Below are 20,081 nucleotides of genomic sequence, written 5' to 3' on the forward strand. Positions count from 1 at the left end.
TTCCATTTGTGGTTGACTCTCTCTCTCTCTCTCTCTCTCTCTCTCTCTCTCTCTCTCTCTCATATTTATACCATTTTTAGGTAATGGACAATTGCCATAATCGTAATCAAGATCAATAAGATGTATGAATTTGGGAAACATGTGCATAATCCCAGGGAAGGGGGATGATTATTCTTGACTTAAAAAATGTTATAAGTAATACTACAATCACAAAATATTTTACAACATTTTGACAAATTATTTTTGTGACAATTTTTTATTAATTCTCATCTGGGTTCACTACTAACATCACTTTTTCACTTATCTATAACTACTCATCACATTAGCAGCTTAAGAATTTTATTTAAAAAAAATTATTTACCAAGATTCTCTAAAGTTTTTAGTATAACTACACCGTAGAGTTTATAAAATCCTATCAATTCATTTTGAATTAAGTGGATCAGATTTTGACCCATTGTCAACATTTAACAAATTTTAGCTATTACAATTTGAGAAATACCACATTCATAATATTTTTACAAAAATGTTACAACAATTTCTAAGTGAAAAGTTGTTACTTTGGGAGAATTTTTTTTTTCTTTTTTCAATAGTGGGCTTAAATTATAACCGGTAGTATTTTGCTACATAGGTAGGATTATTTAGCATTTAATATTGGGAAATTATTGTATACTTCCGAAGTATCATAAATGTGTACTCCCTCCCTCACATGAATGGTGAGTCCCACTAAATAAATTCATGGTGGGACCCACCATTAATGTGAGAGGAGATAGTACGCATTTATGGTACTCCGGGAGTACCTAATAATTTTCCCTAATAGTGGGCTTAAATATTTATTGTGGATGTGACATTATTCATTACCATTTAGCATCTACTGTGGATGTGAGCAATTCCAATCTATCCATTAATTTCAAAATAGATTGATTCGATTTCAGAAACCTTATACTTAAGAATTTTATTGATAGCATGACAGCTAATCAATCGGACAACTGTCCACACCCCACATTCGGGTGGACGTCTGAGCCTTAGGCGGGGTCATGAGCTTGAACAAAGAGAAGAAAAAATCTCAGAAAAATCCACACCCAAAATATATAAATCTAACATTAACAAATATTGACTGTTGATACATGATTCAAGCTATTAAAATTAATTTATGGGTAAACTACGTATTTGGTCCATAACCTTTACATTGTTTATTAATTTGGTCTTTAATATTTCAAATGTGTCAGTTTAGTCTCTAATCTTTTGATATTGTGTCAGATTGGTTCTTGCTATTAAGTGATGAATGGAAAATGTTGACATGACTAACTATAAAAATAAAATAAAATTTTCATTCCACATAGTCTGCCACATGTATTACCACATTAGCACAAACTAAAAAAAAAAAAAAAAGTTAGGGACTAAACCTTGTTCTGTCACCTATCCTTATTATGTTTTCAGATTTAAAATTTTATTTCATTTTTTCCTTTACTTTCTTAGGAAGCATACGGGGTAAAAAAAAACCCAGAATTGAAAATTCAATTTAATTCATTTTCTCATATTTTTCTAGCAACCAAACAAGGAAAAATAAAAACAAATTCCAAAACCCAAAGAGAGATGCAGAGAGAATCACAATCACAATTATAATCAGATTCAGTTGTTTTTGCTTAGTGCGCTTGATTAGATTCAAAACTCATTTTGTTTAGGTGCTCAGGGGTTTTTGATTTTTTTTTTTGTTTGGAATTTTGGATCTATCATTTAAAGAAAATGGGATTCACCCGATTGGGAGTTTCGAGAATGTACAGAGGAATAGAGGGAAGGATCTTTGAATTGTTGAATGGTTAGAGTTGGGATTAGAGTAAGGTCGAAGGTTTTAAATAGTCTGAACCCAACCCAGCTGTTGATTTATGGCAGTGATAGGTTTGAAATTTTTTGAAGTGGGGTGTGGATATTATTGAACTTGGAAGCCCAATACGAGTTAATTAGGCGGTTTGAAGTTTTTCTTTCATTGTGATTCCTTTCTACATCTCTTTCTCTGGGTTTTGGATTTTGTTTTATTTTTTCCTCGTTTGGTTGCTGGAAAAATATGGGAAAATGAAGGAAATTGAGTTTTAAACTTTGGATTTTTTAACCCCCGTTTGGTTCCCAAGAAAGCAAAGGAAAAGTAAATGAAAGAAAATTTTAAATCTGAAAATATACTAAAGACATACGGCAATACAAGGTTTAGTATCTTTTTTTGTGCTGATGTGGCAATACATGTGGCAGTTTATGTGTCATGAAAATTATATTATATTTTTACCGTTAATCATGTCAACATTTTCCATTCATCACTTAACGGTATAGACTATTTAGACACAATACTAAAAGGCCAGGGACGAAACTGACACATTTGAAATGTTAAAGACTAAATTAACAAACATCATAAAAATTAAGAACCAAATATATAGTTTACCCTTAATTTATTTCTATTCTATTTGTTATTTTATTATTTTTATTACTATTACCAAATAAATAAATAAAATGACTGCAAATACAAATAGGAAAAAAGGGGAATGAATCCGCTTTTAGGAATCATTCAATCTTTGAAATGATTGTCTCAATGTATAGTGTAAATTCTTTAAAATGAGGATTTTGAGACATTTAAATAGAGAATTAAAGGACATTTATTGATCATTACACACAATTCAATTAAGATATTGTATGAAATAATGATATTTTTCTATTCTCTTTCGGTTTGAGAATTGAAGGATTTTTTTTATTGGGTTAATTCAAAGAAAAAAAGAGATTATAATTACTCAATCAAAATAAATACAAATATCTTTAAGAACAAAGAAAAAAAATGTTTGTTATGCTTAATATCTTTAATTTGATCTGTATTTGTCTTAATTCTACTCTTTCTTCAAGCAACACACAAAATTTGTATCACAAGTCCTCAAGCTAGGAGTATCAATGAAAAAATGTGTGTGAAAATTGTGTCGGCAGCCTTCCTCCTCACATGCTTTGTGTGTTAAGCAACAAATCTACTTCAAATCCATATGCTGTGATTAATTTGTCTTGATAACGACTATGTTGGACTCGAGGTTGATCATAAGAGACATTTCAGAGTTCTTCTAAACAACATCAAAGATTTGTGTTGAGTTGCTCAAATCAATGAGAGAGAGAGAGAGATCGAGGTGATTCTATAACTTGAAATTAAAAAAAGAAAAAAAAGAAAAAAGAAAGTTACTTCGTCTTAAAAAAAAAAATGCTAGGTGTTAGTGACGACTCTAGAAGTTTTTTTTAAAGAGGTTATTAAGAAACTTAAATTAAACAAAATTTAATAAAAAGTGAACTTGAATTTATCAAATTTTCGATAAAAAAAAAAAACTCAATTTCATGAAGTTTTATAATTTCATTATACAAGTTATTTTATTTTGAAATTGTTACATTATAGTCATTACTAATTGTCATTATTTATTTTCAATGTGGGTAGGTGTGACCATTTTATTTTATTAAGTTTGTATAACATTTTTTTTTATGCAATTGCCATTCTTTTTATAAAAATAGATGACAAAATGCAACCTACTAGCATTATATTATTTATTGACCTACATAGCCACACTTACTCAAATATAAATATTACATTAAGTGTCTACTTCACCAATCTTATGCTCGAATAATCACTAACTTTATAATTTTTTTTTCTTGAATCACTGGCTTACACTTAGTGTTTAATTATTGTTTGATTTTGGACTGGATAGATTTGTTATATATCAAAGTGTAAAAAATATTTGAGGATAAAATAAACTAATAAAAAAAATATTTTTGAAGTCAAGGGGTTGAACCCCTAGACAACAAGTGTCGCCGCCCCTACTAGGTGTCCTAAATGGCCTGATTGGGTTGGTCGGGTAAAATTTTATTAGATCCGCCACCTATTCGATTACTCAAAAATTTTAGAAGTATAAATCTGATTTTGACTTTGTTAAGTATGGTCGATTTTTGTTGGTGTTACCTAATACCCATATATGAATGTAGGCATAGACTAGTGTGTTAGTATGAGAGCACTAGTTGTAATACTAATAAGTAATAATAGATTTTTGTTAGTATTGTACGTGAATGTAGGCCTTAATTTGCATGCGCTATACTTAAAAAATATAGGGTAGTCAAGTTACAATTTAAGACTCCTTATAATTATTTATATAGTTCATTTCTACTTGCTAAACACCTAATTTGAGACTTATCACATGCAGAGGCGGAGCCGAGGGGGGTCGGGGGTGGGGGGGGGGGTGAATTGCCCCCTTGACCCACTCAAAAAATACCTTTAGTTATTATAGCTAATACTTATAAAATATTATTATCTACTTTTTGTTTTTGGGTTTATTAAATATCACTCTGTTTATTTGGTCTTGAAACAGAGCACAACTTCTAAACGAACCATTGAAGAACCTTAAGTCCTCCATTAGCATGCCTTACATTGACCTTTTTAGTCTATCCCTACCATATTATAATTTGAACCTTTTATGAATCCACATTAACCAAAATAAATGAAATTTACATATATTACACTCAGTATTTATCTAACTAATAGTTTCATTCATAACTTGAGTTTTGTCTCTAAAAAAATTAAAAAATAGATCACTCATGTGAGAAATATCTCAATATATAGATAAATACAATATTATGAATAAGCTTTTTTTTTTTTTGGGTAGAGTTTTGTCTTTGTATAATTACATTAAATATCACTTAGTATCATATATATATATATTCACATAATGTGTGTAAGTACATGCATCATATATAAATTCTGTCCCCTCTCAACTCAAATCCTGGCTCCGTCACTGATCACATGCTCTTAAATCCAACCCAAATCCATTCAAGTCAAGCTATCACATGATTCACATATGTCTATTTGTTAATGATGCATATTTTTATGATTTTCTCGTGTGATTCCATGCTCTCAAAACAATTTGAATTCGTTTACAAAGTTTTGTTGAATTTTTTCAGAAAATTAGTTGAATTATTGGATATTAGTTTAGCACAAGTACATGGAAAGATCCTTCTGCCCATATATGCTCTTATTTTTTAAAAATAATGGACCACGTACATTCAGAATTGGATAAAGGAAGCAAGTAGCTCTTAAATTGCTTAAATAAGTTGTGGGACAAGTACCACAAAATTTAAATTAAACTTGACCTACCAGCTTGTTTTTCATAATTTGACCAAGACCAACAAGTCCAAAACCTTCACCAGTTAGCTAGACACCATATAAGTAGCTGTCTTCATCAAGTCCATCAATAATCAAAATGTTTTTTTTTTTTTTTTCTTAACTAGCCTTTCGTCTTCATGTACTGATTAATGAAGGGTACATACTATCTAACTGATTGTGATGCGAACACTGGCCTCCAATAATATATCATGAGAAGTTGAGAACTATATATATTAACATTAATCTTAAAGTTACCCACCGGCAATAAATGACAAAAACAATCTCGTTCTCACTCATTTTCCAAAATTTCATGCATATTATTAAAAATGATTAGCAATAGTTTAATCACCGTTGAGCTCTTGTTAGTATTTGAATGATATCTTAAAAATTACTGCTTCTAAAATTAATGGTCTATGTCAAAACTTTTGTTGTACACAACTGAGAGAGAGAGAGAGAGAGAGAGAGAGAGACTATGTATTTAATATGATTAATTACAATTGTTATATGTATTTTTTTTTTTTACAAGATATAAATTCTAATCTAGTATAATCTAAGTGTATATATGTGTGAAACTCTCTTTTGGAAACTTGAACCCCAGCTCTTACATCTCACACCTCATAATCACTTATATTTACGGAGTAACCATCGCACAAAGAGTTTGTAGTGGTAATTGTACACGTATCTTTAAGTGTGAATACTTTTTTTGTATGATAGAAAATACTTAGGTTGGGCTCAAGATATGTTTAATTAATGTAATTTTTGTCAATGCTAATATTAATACAATATTTAATTATTTTCTATTGGATATGATTTTTTAAAATATTAGGTATATTGTTTTCTTATGTCCCATGCAAAATTAAAAAAATTATTAGAAATTAATAGTTATTTCATCTATAAAATGTTTAAATCTAAATTACATTTAGACTTCCAAGGTCTATTACAAAACTAAACGAGTTCTACTTGATTTTCATTGTGCCCCAAATTATCAAAATAATTAATACTCCCCCTTTGCCCTTCTTTTGATGATTGAAGTCAACACAAGTAACGAAACATATCTTTTCTTAGTGATATTCCAAATTAAAAAAAAAAAAAAAAGAGGTAAAAACACATTTTAATAACTTAACTCTGGTTAGGTCACATGAGTTTAAAATTTACAAAGTAAATTGTAACCACATGGTCAAAAAAAAGAAAAAGAAAAAAAGTTCACATCTTCTCAATGTTCTCGTAGCCAAAGGGACTAGTAAACATAAATGCACTCTAGTTATCACACATCTACACAAATGACAAAGCAATGCTACCTTCATAGCCAAAGGGTTCTCTGTCATATATATGATCATATTCCTTGTGCTAACAACCACATAAAGCTGAATCCAACCCATTCGAGACCTATTCAAAATCCAAATACACTCACTATTCCACACTATCACCGCTCATAAATCCATATATAAAAACAAAACCACAAAGTTATCGTTCATACATACTTCATAGCCCTTCAATGTTCAACCATATATACCTAACTATGGTTGGCAAATTCACAACCTAAATGACCTACTACGATCCTCATAGCATATTGACGAATTTTGACGTCGTATGTCATGAGGGGCCAAAGGGATTATAGTGTCATTTATTTATTTATTTATTTGATAATTTGATGGTGTTGTCTATTTTCTTGAAGATCAAGTATAACGAATCTAATTATTTTAATCTCAAAGATTTCAGTGTGCAATTTACGTAATGTTGAAATATTTTTATAAAATGTATTATAATTTATTTTAAATTTTTATTAAACATTCATTTAAGTGAATATATGAAATTAGCTTTACGATCATTGATAGCATTTTCGTTTCAAACTTAGAATTCAAATCTAAGTAATAATATTTTTTATTATACATCAAATCTAAGTAATAATAGTTTTTAATGTTGTTAGGGTTATGTGTTTTGATATTGTTAAACCATGTTAAATTGTGTATCTTTTATTGAGTTTTGATGTGTCTTAAAGTTGTAATTGAAGACGCAAAGTTTGCTCAAGAAAAGTGTTTTTCTATCACATTTTCAGCATGTATCTTGATAGAAGCTCAATAGCTCCTCAAAACCTACTGCCTCCTAGATACAAGCTCGATACTACTTCAATACATCGAGCTTCGCAAATTGGCAAAAATCAACAACATGAAAAAGCCCATAACTTATTTGTTTGAAACTCGAATTGAGATATGTTTGAACCGATACTTAAGGACATTATAAGTCATGTATTAAGAGACTTTTTTAGAGAGAGAGAAGCACTCAGTTTATGTGACTAGGGTTTTGTAATCAAGTTTTTCTCTATTTTACTATACCTAAAAGTTTCAAAGAAAATATGAAAATATCTTGGTGAAGAAGCTGAAGTCATAGCAACCATCATAGACTTGCTGCTCTTTAAGAGGTTCTTGAAGTCAATTGGAGGTTTCAATTGTGATTGTGGGTGGAGTGTTCATATATTAGAGAGTTCAAAGGTTCTGAAGTGGTAGAAAATTTCTGCTGTAAGTTCATTTACTGGAATTGTAGAGTTTAGAGACAAATATTTTGTACTGGATTTTAAACTTCTCTTAATTTACTATAGTTGATTGCTTTTTGGGAGGGTTTTCTCTCAAATTTTTTATTGTAATACTAATTTATTTCCTTGGTTTTATTGAATCATCATATCTTTTTTTATTTACTATTTCCACTATGCATGATATTGATATTTGTTTGTTTAATCAAGAATTATTTATAATAGATCTAATTAACAACTTGACTTTAAAACTTGTTAATTCTATTAACCAGGATTTAAATTTCCTAACAAATATACATCAATTTTCATTCCATTAATTTCATAGCTTAATTGTCTTTGACCAAAAATTTATGGAAAATGCTAGAGATAAAAACTATTTTACAATAATTTTTTTTACAAATTGTTGATGTAGTGAGTTGTTATTGTTAAGTGAAAAAAATGATGTTAGTAATGAGTTCAGATGAGCACCCGTAAGAATTGGCCAATGTACATTTACAATGATACAAACCATTAATTAGTTTTTTTTTTTTTTTAATGAAAATTTTATTATAAAAAAATGAATTAATTAAGAAGAAGAAGCTGTCCAGAAATTGATCAATAACGTATAGTAGACATCATTTACATATGGTCTACGCGTGATATTGGTGCTGATTATAATAACATGGATCAGGCAATCAATATTGCTAGGATAGTTTGCCACTGAGTTTTTGCTTGCGCTTGGTCTGAAACAATCATATATGACTCTTTCTGCAACACAAATAAGGGAATGTTCAAAGTCCAAGATCGACGCCAATATTTTATTAGTCTAAATGGTCCCAATCATCATTATAATTTTCATTAAAATACCAACCAAAGACTTTAACAACAGTAGAAAGTTTCTTCTAAAACCAGATCAAATAATAATATAGTCGTATATATATTTTTTCCTTATTGTTCATCTGGACTATTTCAGAGCACAAGTACAGATAGATTTAGAAGCTACTGGGATCCATTGGCCTCTATTTTCAATTACAAAAAAGGTACGGAACTTTCAAAATTTTATTAATGGGTTAATTCATAATTAGTTAGGCTGGAAGCAACCTATAATATTAAACAAATGAATTACTCATTGAAGGGATGGCTATATAAAGTGTGAGCCTTGCCTCAGTTTTCACTCACAAACTAGTCTTAAATCTTTTCTAAGCCATAGAAGTCACCAAAGCGTTGAGACTTCTCTAGTGTTGCTCAAAAAATGGCCAATCTTTGGCCTCACCTGGTCTATGCATTGGCACTAATCTTATTAGCTACCAATGTAGCTGCTGACGATCACAAGCCTTACATTTATGCTTCTCCACCTCCACCGCCTTATGTTTATGCATCACCTCCACCACCTCCTTACTACTATAAATCACCACCACCGCCTTCACCATCACCTCCTCCACCTTATATTTATAAATCACCACCACCACCATCTCCATATCCTCCTCCTCCATACGTTTACAAGTCACCACCACCACCATCACCCTCACCTCCTCCTCCCTATATCTACAAGTCACCACCACCACCATCACCCTCACCACCTCCTCCCTACATCTACAAGTCACCACCTCCCCCATCTCCATCACCCCCACCTCCTTACATCTACAAGTCTCCACCTCCTCCATCACCATCACCTCCTCCCCCTTACATCTATAAATCTCCTCCACCACCCTCACCATCCCCTCCTCCTCCTTATATTTACAAGTCACCTCCTTATATTTACAAGTCACCTCCACCTCCATCACCTTCACCTCCCCCTCCTTACGTATACAAGTCACCACCTCCCCCATCTCCTTCACCCCCACCTCCTTACATCTCTACACCAATCTCCACCACCTCCACCATACGTCTACAAGTCACCACCTCCTCCATCTCCTTCACCTCCTCCTCCTTACGTTTATAAGTCACCTCCACCACCTTCCCCATCACCTCCTCCTCCTTATGTTTACAAGTCACCTCCACCACCATCCCCACCACCACCACGTTCCTCCTACTACTACAAATCTCCACCACCTCCCACTGGTTACTAGTTCAAGTATACTAGCTAGAGGTTTACGTAAGTATATTAGATGGAAGCACTTTTTTATTTTCATTTCTAACTTTTGACATTTTCTCTTTTTTTCTTTCTTTTACTTTTACTTTTACTTTCTCTCATCATTAATTTATAATAATGATTTGTTCCGTTTTGTTTTGCAGATTATAAATTGTTAAAAAAAAAATAGTTGCTGTTGAAGTAATCAAATACTGTCGTTGGGTTTGGTTTATTATTATGTACTTTGGTTTTGTGTCAATCAAGGCGACCCGGTTGAGACAGGAGAGAATAAAACAAAGGCTGAATTCGATGGACATTGATGCTTTGGCATGTACTTGTGCAAAAAAAATATATATATATATATATATGATTTAATTTTAATGAGTTGATAATATGTAAAATTGTCATTTCTTTAATTCAGCATGAGTTCCATGCACGTATGAATAATAATGTCTCTTGCAATTCTTTTTCTATAATTGGATCACGTTCTTCCATTCCATTTTTGGTTGACTTGAGGTGTTCTCTCTCTCTCTCTCTCTCTCTCTCTCTCTCTCATATTTATACCATTTTTAGGTAATGGGCAATTGTCATGTTCTCAATCAAGATCAATAAGTTGTATGGATTTGGGAAACTCGAGCACAATCCCGGGGGAAGCGGGGATGATTACTTAAAAAAAAAAAAAAAAAGAATAATGCTACATCTACAAATTATTTTACAATATGTTTACAAAATTTTGTTATGACCAACTTTTTACTGATGTTTATCTAGGCTCACAACTAAAATCATTTTTTCATTTACTATATCAGCAGTTTGTAAATTTTTTTTGTATATTTAGCATTACGTACTCCTTAAAAAAATAAAACAAGTAATGCTACAATCATAAATTATTTTACAACATTTTTACAAATTATTATTGTAGCCAATTTTTACTGGTTCCCATTTGGATCCACTAATATCACTTTTTCACTTACCAATAACTACTTATCACATCAACAGTTTATATAAATTTTAGTTTTAAAATTTAACTACAAATTATGTATTAAGATTTTCTAGAGTTTTTAGTATAACTATGCGGTAGAATTTATAAAATCCTATCTATTCATTTTGAATTAAGTGAATCGGATTTTGGCACATGGTCAATATTTAACAAATTTTAATTATTACAATATGAAAAATACTAAGTTCACAATATTTTCACAACAATTTTATTACAAATCCAAAGTTATAAGTTGTTATTTGTAGAGGAAAAAATAATTTCAATAGTAGACTTAGATTATAACCCGTAAGAATTTGCCACATAGGTCGTAGGATTTATTGTGGATGTGATATTATTCATTGCTGTATAGCATCTATTTAACTCACTAATAACGTGAGCAAATTATCTATCCATTCATTTCAGAATAGATTGATTCGATTTCAGAAACCTTATCACAAAGAATTTTATCGATAACATGACAGCTAACCAATCGGACAAAAACAAAATTGTCCACACCCCCACGGCTGAGCCTTAGGCGGGTCATGAGCTTGAAGCCTTGAACAAAGAGAAGAAAAAATCTCATCAAAATCCACACCCAAAACACATTAATATAACATAAACAACACACTAAGTTTCTACTCAAGTCCTGATCAAGCTAAGGCCTAAGAGTATCAATTAAAAAATGTGTGCGAAAAATGTGTAGGCAGTAGCAGTACTCTTCCTCCTCACATGCTTGGTATAAGCAACAAATCTACTTCGAACCCTCCCATGCTGTGATTAATTTGTGCTGATAATGACTGTGTTGGAGGCGAGGTTGATCAAAAGAGACATTTCGGAGTTCTTCTAAACGATATCAAAGATTTGTGTTGAGTTGCTCAAATCAACGAGAGAGAGAGAGAGAGAGAGAGAGAGAGATGATTCTATAACTTGAATTTAAAAACATAAAAAAGAGAGAAAAACAATAGAAAGCTACTTTGTCTTTAAAAATATATATATGCTAGGATGGCTCTAAAATTTTTTTAGGAGATTAATTATTAAGAAACATAAATTAAAAAAAAATAATAAAAAGTAAACTTGAATTTATCAAATTGTCTATGCAAAAAAAAAAAAAAAAAAAAACACTTAAATACATTAAGTTTTATAATTTCCTTCTAATGTAGGCTCTAAGAATTTTTACAGCGTAGTCATTAAAAAACTTGAATTAAAAAAAATTTAATAAAAATAAAATTTTAACATATTGACATCACAAAAAAAAAACCCATAAAATATATAAAGTTTTAAATTTTCTTTCTACGAGTTTTTATATTTTGAAATTATTGTATAATAGTTTTATTATCAATACTATTAGCTACATCTTTTTCAATGAACACAACGAAGTAATCATTAAACTATTGATCTCTCATTTAATTTCTAACATCTTGCTTAAATATGTAATAATATAAACAAAATGCATCATCATTTTTTATGATTTGTTCCAACAAATTTTCGTATTCATTAAACAAATTAGGATTAATCGACTCAATGTTCTACTAATTTCTTTTTTAGGGAAATCATGGCCAAGAGGTTGTCAAGAACCTCTTTGTAAGATGAGAAATTTGCTCATAGCCTAGGATTTAAAAGAAAATTATTCAAGCCAATACGAATTTGCTTAAAAGATGAATCTTGTCATAGAAGTGATTTTCTCGTAAGAAAATTATTCATAGTACTAGTAAAAGAATAAATGGCAAACTATAAGTTCATCCTTTAATATATTCAACATAAGCATTCAGCCATTATATTAATCATGTTTAATAAAGTATTTAGGTATTACTTTAGTGCATATGTGTGTGTACGAAATGTCACATAAATTCATCTAGCAAACACTAACAGACTAATTATTTGAAAAGGTGCATTTTTTAGGGGGGGAAAAAGCAATTTTAAGATATGCATTTGAAATCACAATTTAAAAATCAAAATTAAACATTTGATTTGGGCTAATTTGTATTTATTTGGGCAATTTTTGAGAAGTGCTATGCCCATAATATTATCACAATAAATTCTAAATGGTAAGTTATTACTGGTACAAATTTGAAACTGCTTCTGAAATTACATTTTTATCCATTAGTAATAGTTAGTAACAATCTACCACTTAGAATTTATTTGTGAAAGTGTTGTGCAAATGTTGTGAACATAATATTTCTCACAATTTTTTGTTTCAATCTTCAATGGACCAAATTTTTTGGAGAAATAGCAATTTTATTTTAGAAAATTGCAATTTTGGAGAAATAGCAATTTTTTATTTTAGAAAAAAATAACAATTTTGAAATATGCAAATTTTGTTCTTAATGGGCTAAAATTTTTATTTAGGGTGTTCAAGTTTTTACTTAGGGTGGTCAAGATTTTTTTTTAGGGTGATCAACAACCAATATTAATTTAAAATTTAATTTTTTAAGGTATATAAAATAAAAAAGTTCAAGTTAGGTGGTCACCTGACCACCCTGATTAACAAGTAGAGCCGCCCCTGTTTCCTTCTATGAGTTTTTATTTATTTATTTGGAAATCTTTACATTATAATTCATTATCAGTTGTCATTATTTATTATTAATGTGGTCAGGTGTCTCCATTTTATTTTTTTAAGTTTGTATAACATTTTTTTATGAAGTTGTTATTATTTTTATAAAAATATATTAAACTAAATGACAAAATGCAACCCACTTGGACTATATTATTTATTGATCCACATAGCGACACTTATTCATATATAAATATTATACTAAGTCTTTACTCAACCAATGAAATACTCGAACAATCACTAACTTTATTATTTTTTTTCTTGAATAACTAACATAAATAACACCCTAAGTGTTTAATTGTTATATGGTTTTGGACTGGACTGATCTATGATTAGAGTGTACAAAAATATTTGAGGGTAAAATAAACTAACAAAAAATATTTTTTTTGAAGTCAAGGGGTTCAAATAGACAATGGAAAAATACACTCTATTTCCGTAACATGAGTCCTCTCCCTGAGGGTGAGCCTCTTATAATCATTTATTTAGTTATGCCACCTACTTGATTACTCGAAAATTTTAGAAGTACAAATCTGATTTTGACTTTGTTAAGTATGGTCGATTTTTTTTTTTATTGGTGTTACCTAATACCTATATATGAATCTTGGTATAGACTAGTGTGTGAGTATGAGAGCAGTTGTACTACTAATAAGTAATAATAGATTTTTGTTGGTATTGTACGTGAATGTAGGCCTCTGCATAAGCTATATTTGAAAAATAGAGTAGTCAAGTTATAATTTAAGGCTCCTTATAATCACTTATATAGTTCATTTCTACTTACTAAACACCTAATTTGAGACTCATCACATGCCCTCAAAACACACATGCATTCCTATCCAGCCCAAATCCATTCAAGTCAGGCTATCACATGATTAACATAAGTCTATTTGTTAATATTGCATATTTGTATGATTTTCTAGTGTGATTCCATGTTCTCAAAAAAATTTTGAATTCGTATACAGAGTTTTGTTGAATTTTTATAGAAAATTGGTTGAATTATTGTATATTAGTTTAGCACAAGTAAATGGAAAGATCCTTCTGCCACTGCATATATGCTCTCATTTTCTAAAAATAATGGACCACATTCAGGATTGGATGAAGGGAAGCAAGTAGCTCTTAAATTGCTTAAATAAGTTGTGGGACAAGTATCTTAAAATTTAAATTAAACTTGTTCTTCATAATTTTGTTGTTAGGCATACATTGACCAAGACCAACAAATCCAAGACCTTCACCAGTTAGACTCTATTAGTACACCTCCAACCTAGTAGCTGTCTTCAAGTACTGATTAATGAAGGGTACATAATATCTAACTGATTGTGAAGTGAACACTGGCCTCCAATAATATATCATGATAAGTTGAGAACTATATATATTAACATTAATCTTAAAGTTATCCACCGGCAATAAATGACAAAAACAATCTCGTTCTCACTCTTTTTCCAAAATTTCATGCATATTATTAAAAATGATTAGCAATATTTTAAACGATATCTTAAAATCCACTGCTTCTACAATGGTCTGTCAAAACTATTTTTATACACAAGTCCTTGCCTAAAGAAATCACTTCTATTCTCGCCGGCCAATGAGTGTTAACTTTTAAATCAGATAATATTTCCCATCTTAGTTATTAGTATAGGGAGTATTCATATTGGGCAAGACTTAAGTACAGTAATTAGGTGCTATTTTTTAGATTTCTCTTTTAAGATTTTGCCATGTAGATTTTTGTTCATGAGTTGGAAATGTATTTTTTAGTTAAGTAGTCATATGACTGAATCTTAGAAGGGGAACCTAAGGTATTGTATCTAAGCAGGGCCGGCTGAATGGTGGAGTAAGAGATGCAGTCGTCTAAGGCCCCAAGTAAAAAAAATACCTCCAAATTTTGTCCAATAGGGTTATATATTTATAATCAATAAAAAAAATATTTTTTTACCAAATGAAAAACAAATAAAATATAGAAAAAATGCAACGTTCATAATATTTTTCACAATACTTTTAGAACTAATGCTAAGTAGCAGGTTGTTACAGCCTGTTATTGATTGCAAAAAAATAATTATAGTGATATTTTCAAATAGAAAACAAAAAGCAACTTAAAACCTAGAATTTGTTGTAGAAAATATTGTGAATGTTGCACTTCTTAAAAAAAAAAATAATAATAATAAAAGTTTAGTTAGCAAAATTTTACTAGTTCTCATCTAAGTCTACCACTAATACCACTTTTTTACTTACCACTATCAATCTACCACATCAACAAGTATGAAAAATTTTGTCAAATTTTTTCTGTCTATAAAATTTCTAAAAAAAGAAAAAATTTTACGTAGTTCATATTAATTAGTAGTAATTTTGCATCTAAAATAAAATAATCAATTTTCGCCTTAGGTCTCCAAATGCATCAAGCCACCCCTATATCTAAGTTTTGTACATTCATATTTAACTGTGTATTCAATATGATTAATTACAATCTTATATGTAACTGTAAGTGTGAATACTTTTTTGTATGATAGAAAATTTTTAGGTTGGGCTCAAGATATGTTTAATTAATGTAAATTTTGTCAATGCTAATATTAATACAAAATTAAAAAATGATTAGAAATTAATAGTTATTTCATCTATAAAATATTTAAATCTAAATTGCATTTAGACTTCCAAGGTCTATTACAAAACTAAACGAGTTCTACTTGATTTTCATTGTGCCCCAAATTATCAAAATAATTAATACTCCCCCTTTGCCCTTTTTTTGATGATTGAAGTCAATACAATAAGAAACCAAACATATCTTTTCTTAGTAATATTCTAAATTAAAAAAAAAAGAGGTAAAACACATTTTAATACCTTAACTCTGGTTAGGTCACATGAGTTTAAAATTATATAAAGTAAATTGTAACCAAATGGTTAAAAAAAAAAAAAAAAAAATCTTACATGTTCTCATAGCCAAAGGAACTAGTAAACATATATGCACTCTTGTCACACATCTACACATATGACAAAGCAATGCCACCTCCATAGCCAAAGGGTTCTCTATCATATGATCATATTCCTTGTGATACAACCACATAAAGCTGAATCCAACCCATTCAAGACTTGTCCAAATACACTCAATATCCTACATTGTCACCACTCATATATCCATATATAAAAACAAAACCACAAAGTTATCGTTCATAGCCCTTCAATGTTCAACCATATATACATACCTAACTATCGTCGGCAAAAATTCTCTGGTTTAAATTTATTTATTTTTATTGGGAATACTCTGCGTCTAGTACATATTGACGTTGTATGTCATGAGGGACCAAGGGGAGCACATGTTAATTATTTTGATAATTTGAGGGTATTGTGTTTTTTCTTGAAATTTGGTATAATGAATTTAATTTTTAACCTCGAAGATCTCGTCATCTAGGTATGCAATTTACGTAATGTTTAAATTTTAATTTTTTTTTTTATATTTCAAAAGTATGTACAAAACTTAATTAATTATATAAGGGACATATTTTTATGTAATTGGCATATCTTTTGATAAAACGCATTTTACTTGTATTTGGGTAAATTTAAGTAGGTTCAAGATGATCATTACAAGTGGTTACATTGAAGACATGAAGATTACTCAAGAACTGCTTAAGAAAAATGCAATCTACAAGTCTTGATACCTCCTTGACAGAAGTTCGATCTGTTGAGATTCATTAAAGCTCGACACATGTCTCGATTTATCGAACTTACGGGATTTAGACTATAGTCAGCTTCGTTTTTATTCTAAAATGCTATTTGTTTAAGGGTTTGTATAATCTTTATTGGACTAGGAATGCCCAATGTTTGTGTATACCTATTTGGAATAGGAGAGCCCATTGAGCTCCTATTTAAGCAAGGAGGTGGAAAAAGAAAAATCTAACCCTAGAGAGTTTCATAAGATTTTCTTTTTAAAACCCTAGCCTCCTCCTACAGAAGAAAGAGATCTTACTGTGTTTCTTGTATGTCTTTGGGTTCTATAACCAAGCAAAATCACTCACACCATCATTGAAGATCTTATTGGTGTTTCTATGTGGAGTTGTTGCAAATCAACTACAACAATCAAAGGGTTGCTATGGAGTTAGTTACGTACTGGGATTCGTGCATCATTGGTTAATCATGTACTGAGATTTGTGCATTGAACAGAAAGATTGCCGCTACAATACAAGTCCAATTGGGTATTGGGGTAGGAGTTCAATTGTAGATTGATATTTTGGGATAGTCCAAAGGGTTTGGTAAGATTTATTATACTTATAACCGCTTGTGATTAATAATAGTAGATTCTTGGGAGTGATGACCTTAAATTCACTCAATGGGGTTTTGTTTCGGAGGTTTTTTCCATTCGTAGACAAATCACTCATGTCAAATTTATTTTCTGCTACACTTAGTATAATTGATGATTTGTTTGTGCCTTCACGCTTTGCATGTATAATTGAACCTAATTAAATAAATTAGGTAATTAATAAATTTGCAAAGGGGTCGATACATTTTTGCCCTAACAAATTATATATAAAAAACAATATTTTATGAGTAAGAAGTTTAACATGATTTGAAAAATATTAATTCGATAATAAGTTATTTAATTATATAACATTAACAAATAATTATATTAGGTACAACCTGATAATGTTTAAAAAAAACATCATTTATATCATGTATTAAACTAGTAGAATGTGAAAAGAAAAGATGCTCTAAATTATAAGAGATATCTTATTGAAACAGAAGTCAAATAAGACATATTCAACACATGCTACGTACGTCTTTGAAAGCTTCTTTTCCTGGATATATGTACATTGTTATCATCTTGATGACAAGTAATTTTTTTTTTTGACAGTAAAACGATAGAAGTATATTAAGTCTAAAAAAATAAATACAACGATTTTAGCACCTGAAGGTTGTACAATTAGAAGAGCCAACTCAGTGGCTATCAACCTCAGGGAAAAAAACCAAAAAATAAAGAATTCTGAAAAAAAGAAAAAGAAAAACAGAGACGCAAAAAAATATAAAAAAGGGGATGAGTCCCACAAACAGAGCTCATCGGTTGGAAAATGCCCCAGTAAGTCTCTTGTACTCTTCCAGAAAAGACGAAGCACCTTTAAAAATCACACAAGGAGGAGTCTGCACCTGCTCAAAATGGAACTTGTTTCTAGCATTCCATATAGACCACGAAACCATTGCCCAAGTCTCCAGCTCTGAGGTTGTTAGCCGCGTCATCATCATTTGTGCTAGCTCATAGAAACTTAAAACCCCCGATCTACTCTTCTGCAGCTTCCCACGCACCAAGGCCCAAACATTTCGAGCATAAGGGCAATCCCATAAGATATGAGTCGTTGTCTCATCATGCTGTCCACACAGGGTGCATCGTGGATCAACCTGGATCTTGCGACGGAGTAAATTCACTCGAGTGGGGAGGATGTCTGAGCTCGCACGCCATAGAAAGTTACGGACCTTAGGAGGGGTGTTCAGGGACCAAAACGTCTTCCACATCCTCACATCCTGCCTTGCATTAGAGTGCTCACCTGATGGAGGGTTCAGGAGCTTCACAGCGATCTGGTAGGCAGTTTTGACCGAGAATGTTTTACTCTTGTTCTCATTCCAACAAAGCTTATCTCGTGACCCAGGCGGACCAAGCTTTAGGTGGAAAATATCACTTTTCGTGGAGTCATGGAATAGAGACTGGATTTTTGCTCGATCCCATTGCCGTGTGGTTGCATTGAGTAAACTACTCACCTTGAGGGATTTGTCTACCCCAGGACGAAAACATGGCGGGCGAGGCAGCCACTTATGACTTTCTATCCCAATCTGCTCCCCATCACCAACCTGCCATATTGAACCCTCCCAGATGAGGTCTCTCGTTTGGAGCAGACTACGCCAAACATAAGATGGATTTGATCCGAGTTCAGCATCCATAAAGGAGCAAGAGGGGAAATATCGTGCTTTGTATACCCTATAGAAGAGGGAGTGTGATTCATGAATAAGCCTCCATGCTTGTTTGGCAAGCATAGCAAGATTGAACGCATTAAGATCACGGAAGCCCATGCCCCCTCTATTCTTTGGACTACAAAGCTTGCCCCAATTAATCCAATGAATTTTCTTCTCATTTTTGGTTTGCCCCCACCAATACTTTGACAATGCTGAGTTTATGCTATCACAAATAGACTTGGGAAGTTTGAATATGCCCATGGAGTAAGTTGGTATAGCCTGAGCCACTGTTTTAATTAAAATCTCTCGCCCTGCCTTGGAAAGAAACTTCTCCTTCCACCCCATTACTTTATTTGCAATCCTTTCATGAATCTCCCGAAAGGTACCAACCTTAGACTTTCCTCCCACCATAGGCAAACCCAAATATTTCTCACACTCCGATATGATTTGGCCTCCTAACATGTCACGGATTTCATTCTTAACTTCTGGTTGGGTATTTCGGCTAAAAAACAAAGTTGTCTTTTGCCGATTAATTGCTTGACCCGAAGCTTGTTCATACTGAGCTAAGATGTTTAGGAGATTTTGACATTCAGTTACCCTTGCCTCACAGAACAGAAGACTGTCATCAACAAAGAGGAGGTGAGAGATGCGTACACCCCCCCTACATGATAGCAAACCCCGCAGATGGCAAGTTGCAGTTGCCTTTTGTAACATGTTTGACAATCCCTCTGTGCAAAACAAGAATAGGTATGGGGATAGTGGATCACCTTGTCGAATACCACGTGATGGGGTGACAAAACCCTTTGGTTCTCCATTGATGAGCACCGAGTATGATGTCGTACATACTGTCTCCATAGCCAAATTAACCCATTGTTCTGAGAGGCCCAGTTTTAACAT

The 20,081-nt window shown here is 31.5% G+C and overlaps 1 protein-coding gene across 1 annotated transcript; it reads left to right on the plus strand.

Annotated features, from left to right (window-relative positions):
- The first annotated feature begins 8,919 nt into the window (after positions 1–8,919).
- On the plus strand, positions 8,920–9,609 carry LOC115994141 (extensin-2-like). The gene has a single exon (XM_031118191.1). The coding sequence runs from the start codon at positions 8,920–8,922 to the stop codon at positions 9,607–9,609; it is 690 nt and encodes a 229-aa protein (XP_030974051.1).
- The last annotated feature ends 10,472 nt before the right edge of the window (positions 9,610–20,081 follow it).

This window comes from Quercus lobata, chromosome 1 (assembly GCF_001633185.2).
Source record: "Quercus lobata isolate SW786 chromosome 1, ValleyOak3.0 Primary Assembly, whole genome shotgun sequence".
Taxonomy (NCBI): domain Eukaryota; kingdom Viridiplantae; phylum Streptophyta; class Magnoliopsida; order Fagales; family Fagaceae; genus Quercus; species Quercus lobata.

Coding starts and splice junctions, on each gene's coding strand:
- LOC115994141 (XM_031118191.1), top strand. CDS start 8,920: ATGGCCAATCTTTGGCCTCACCTGGTCTATGCATTGGCACTAATCTTA.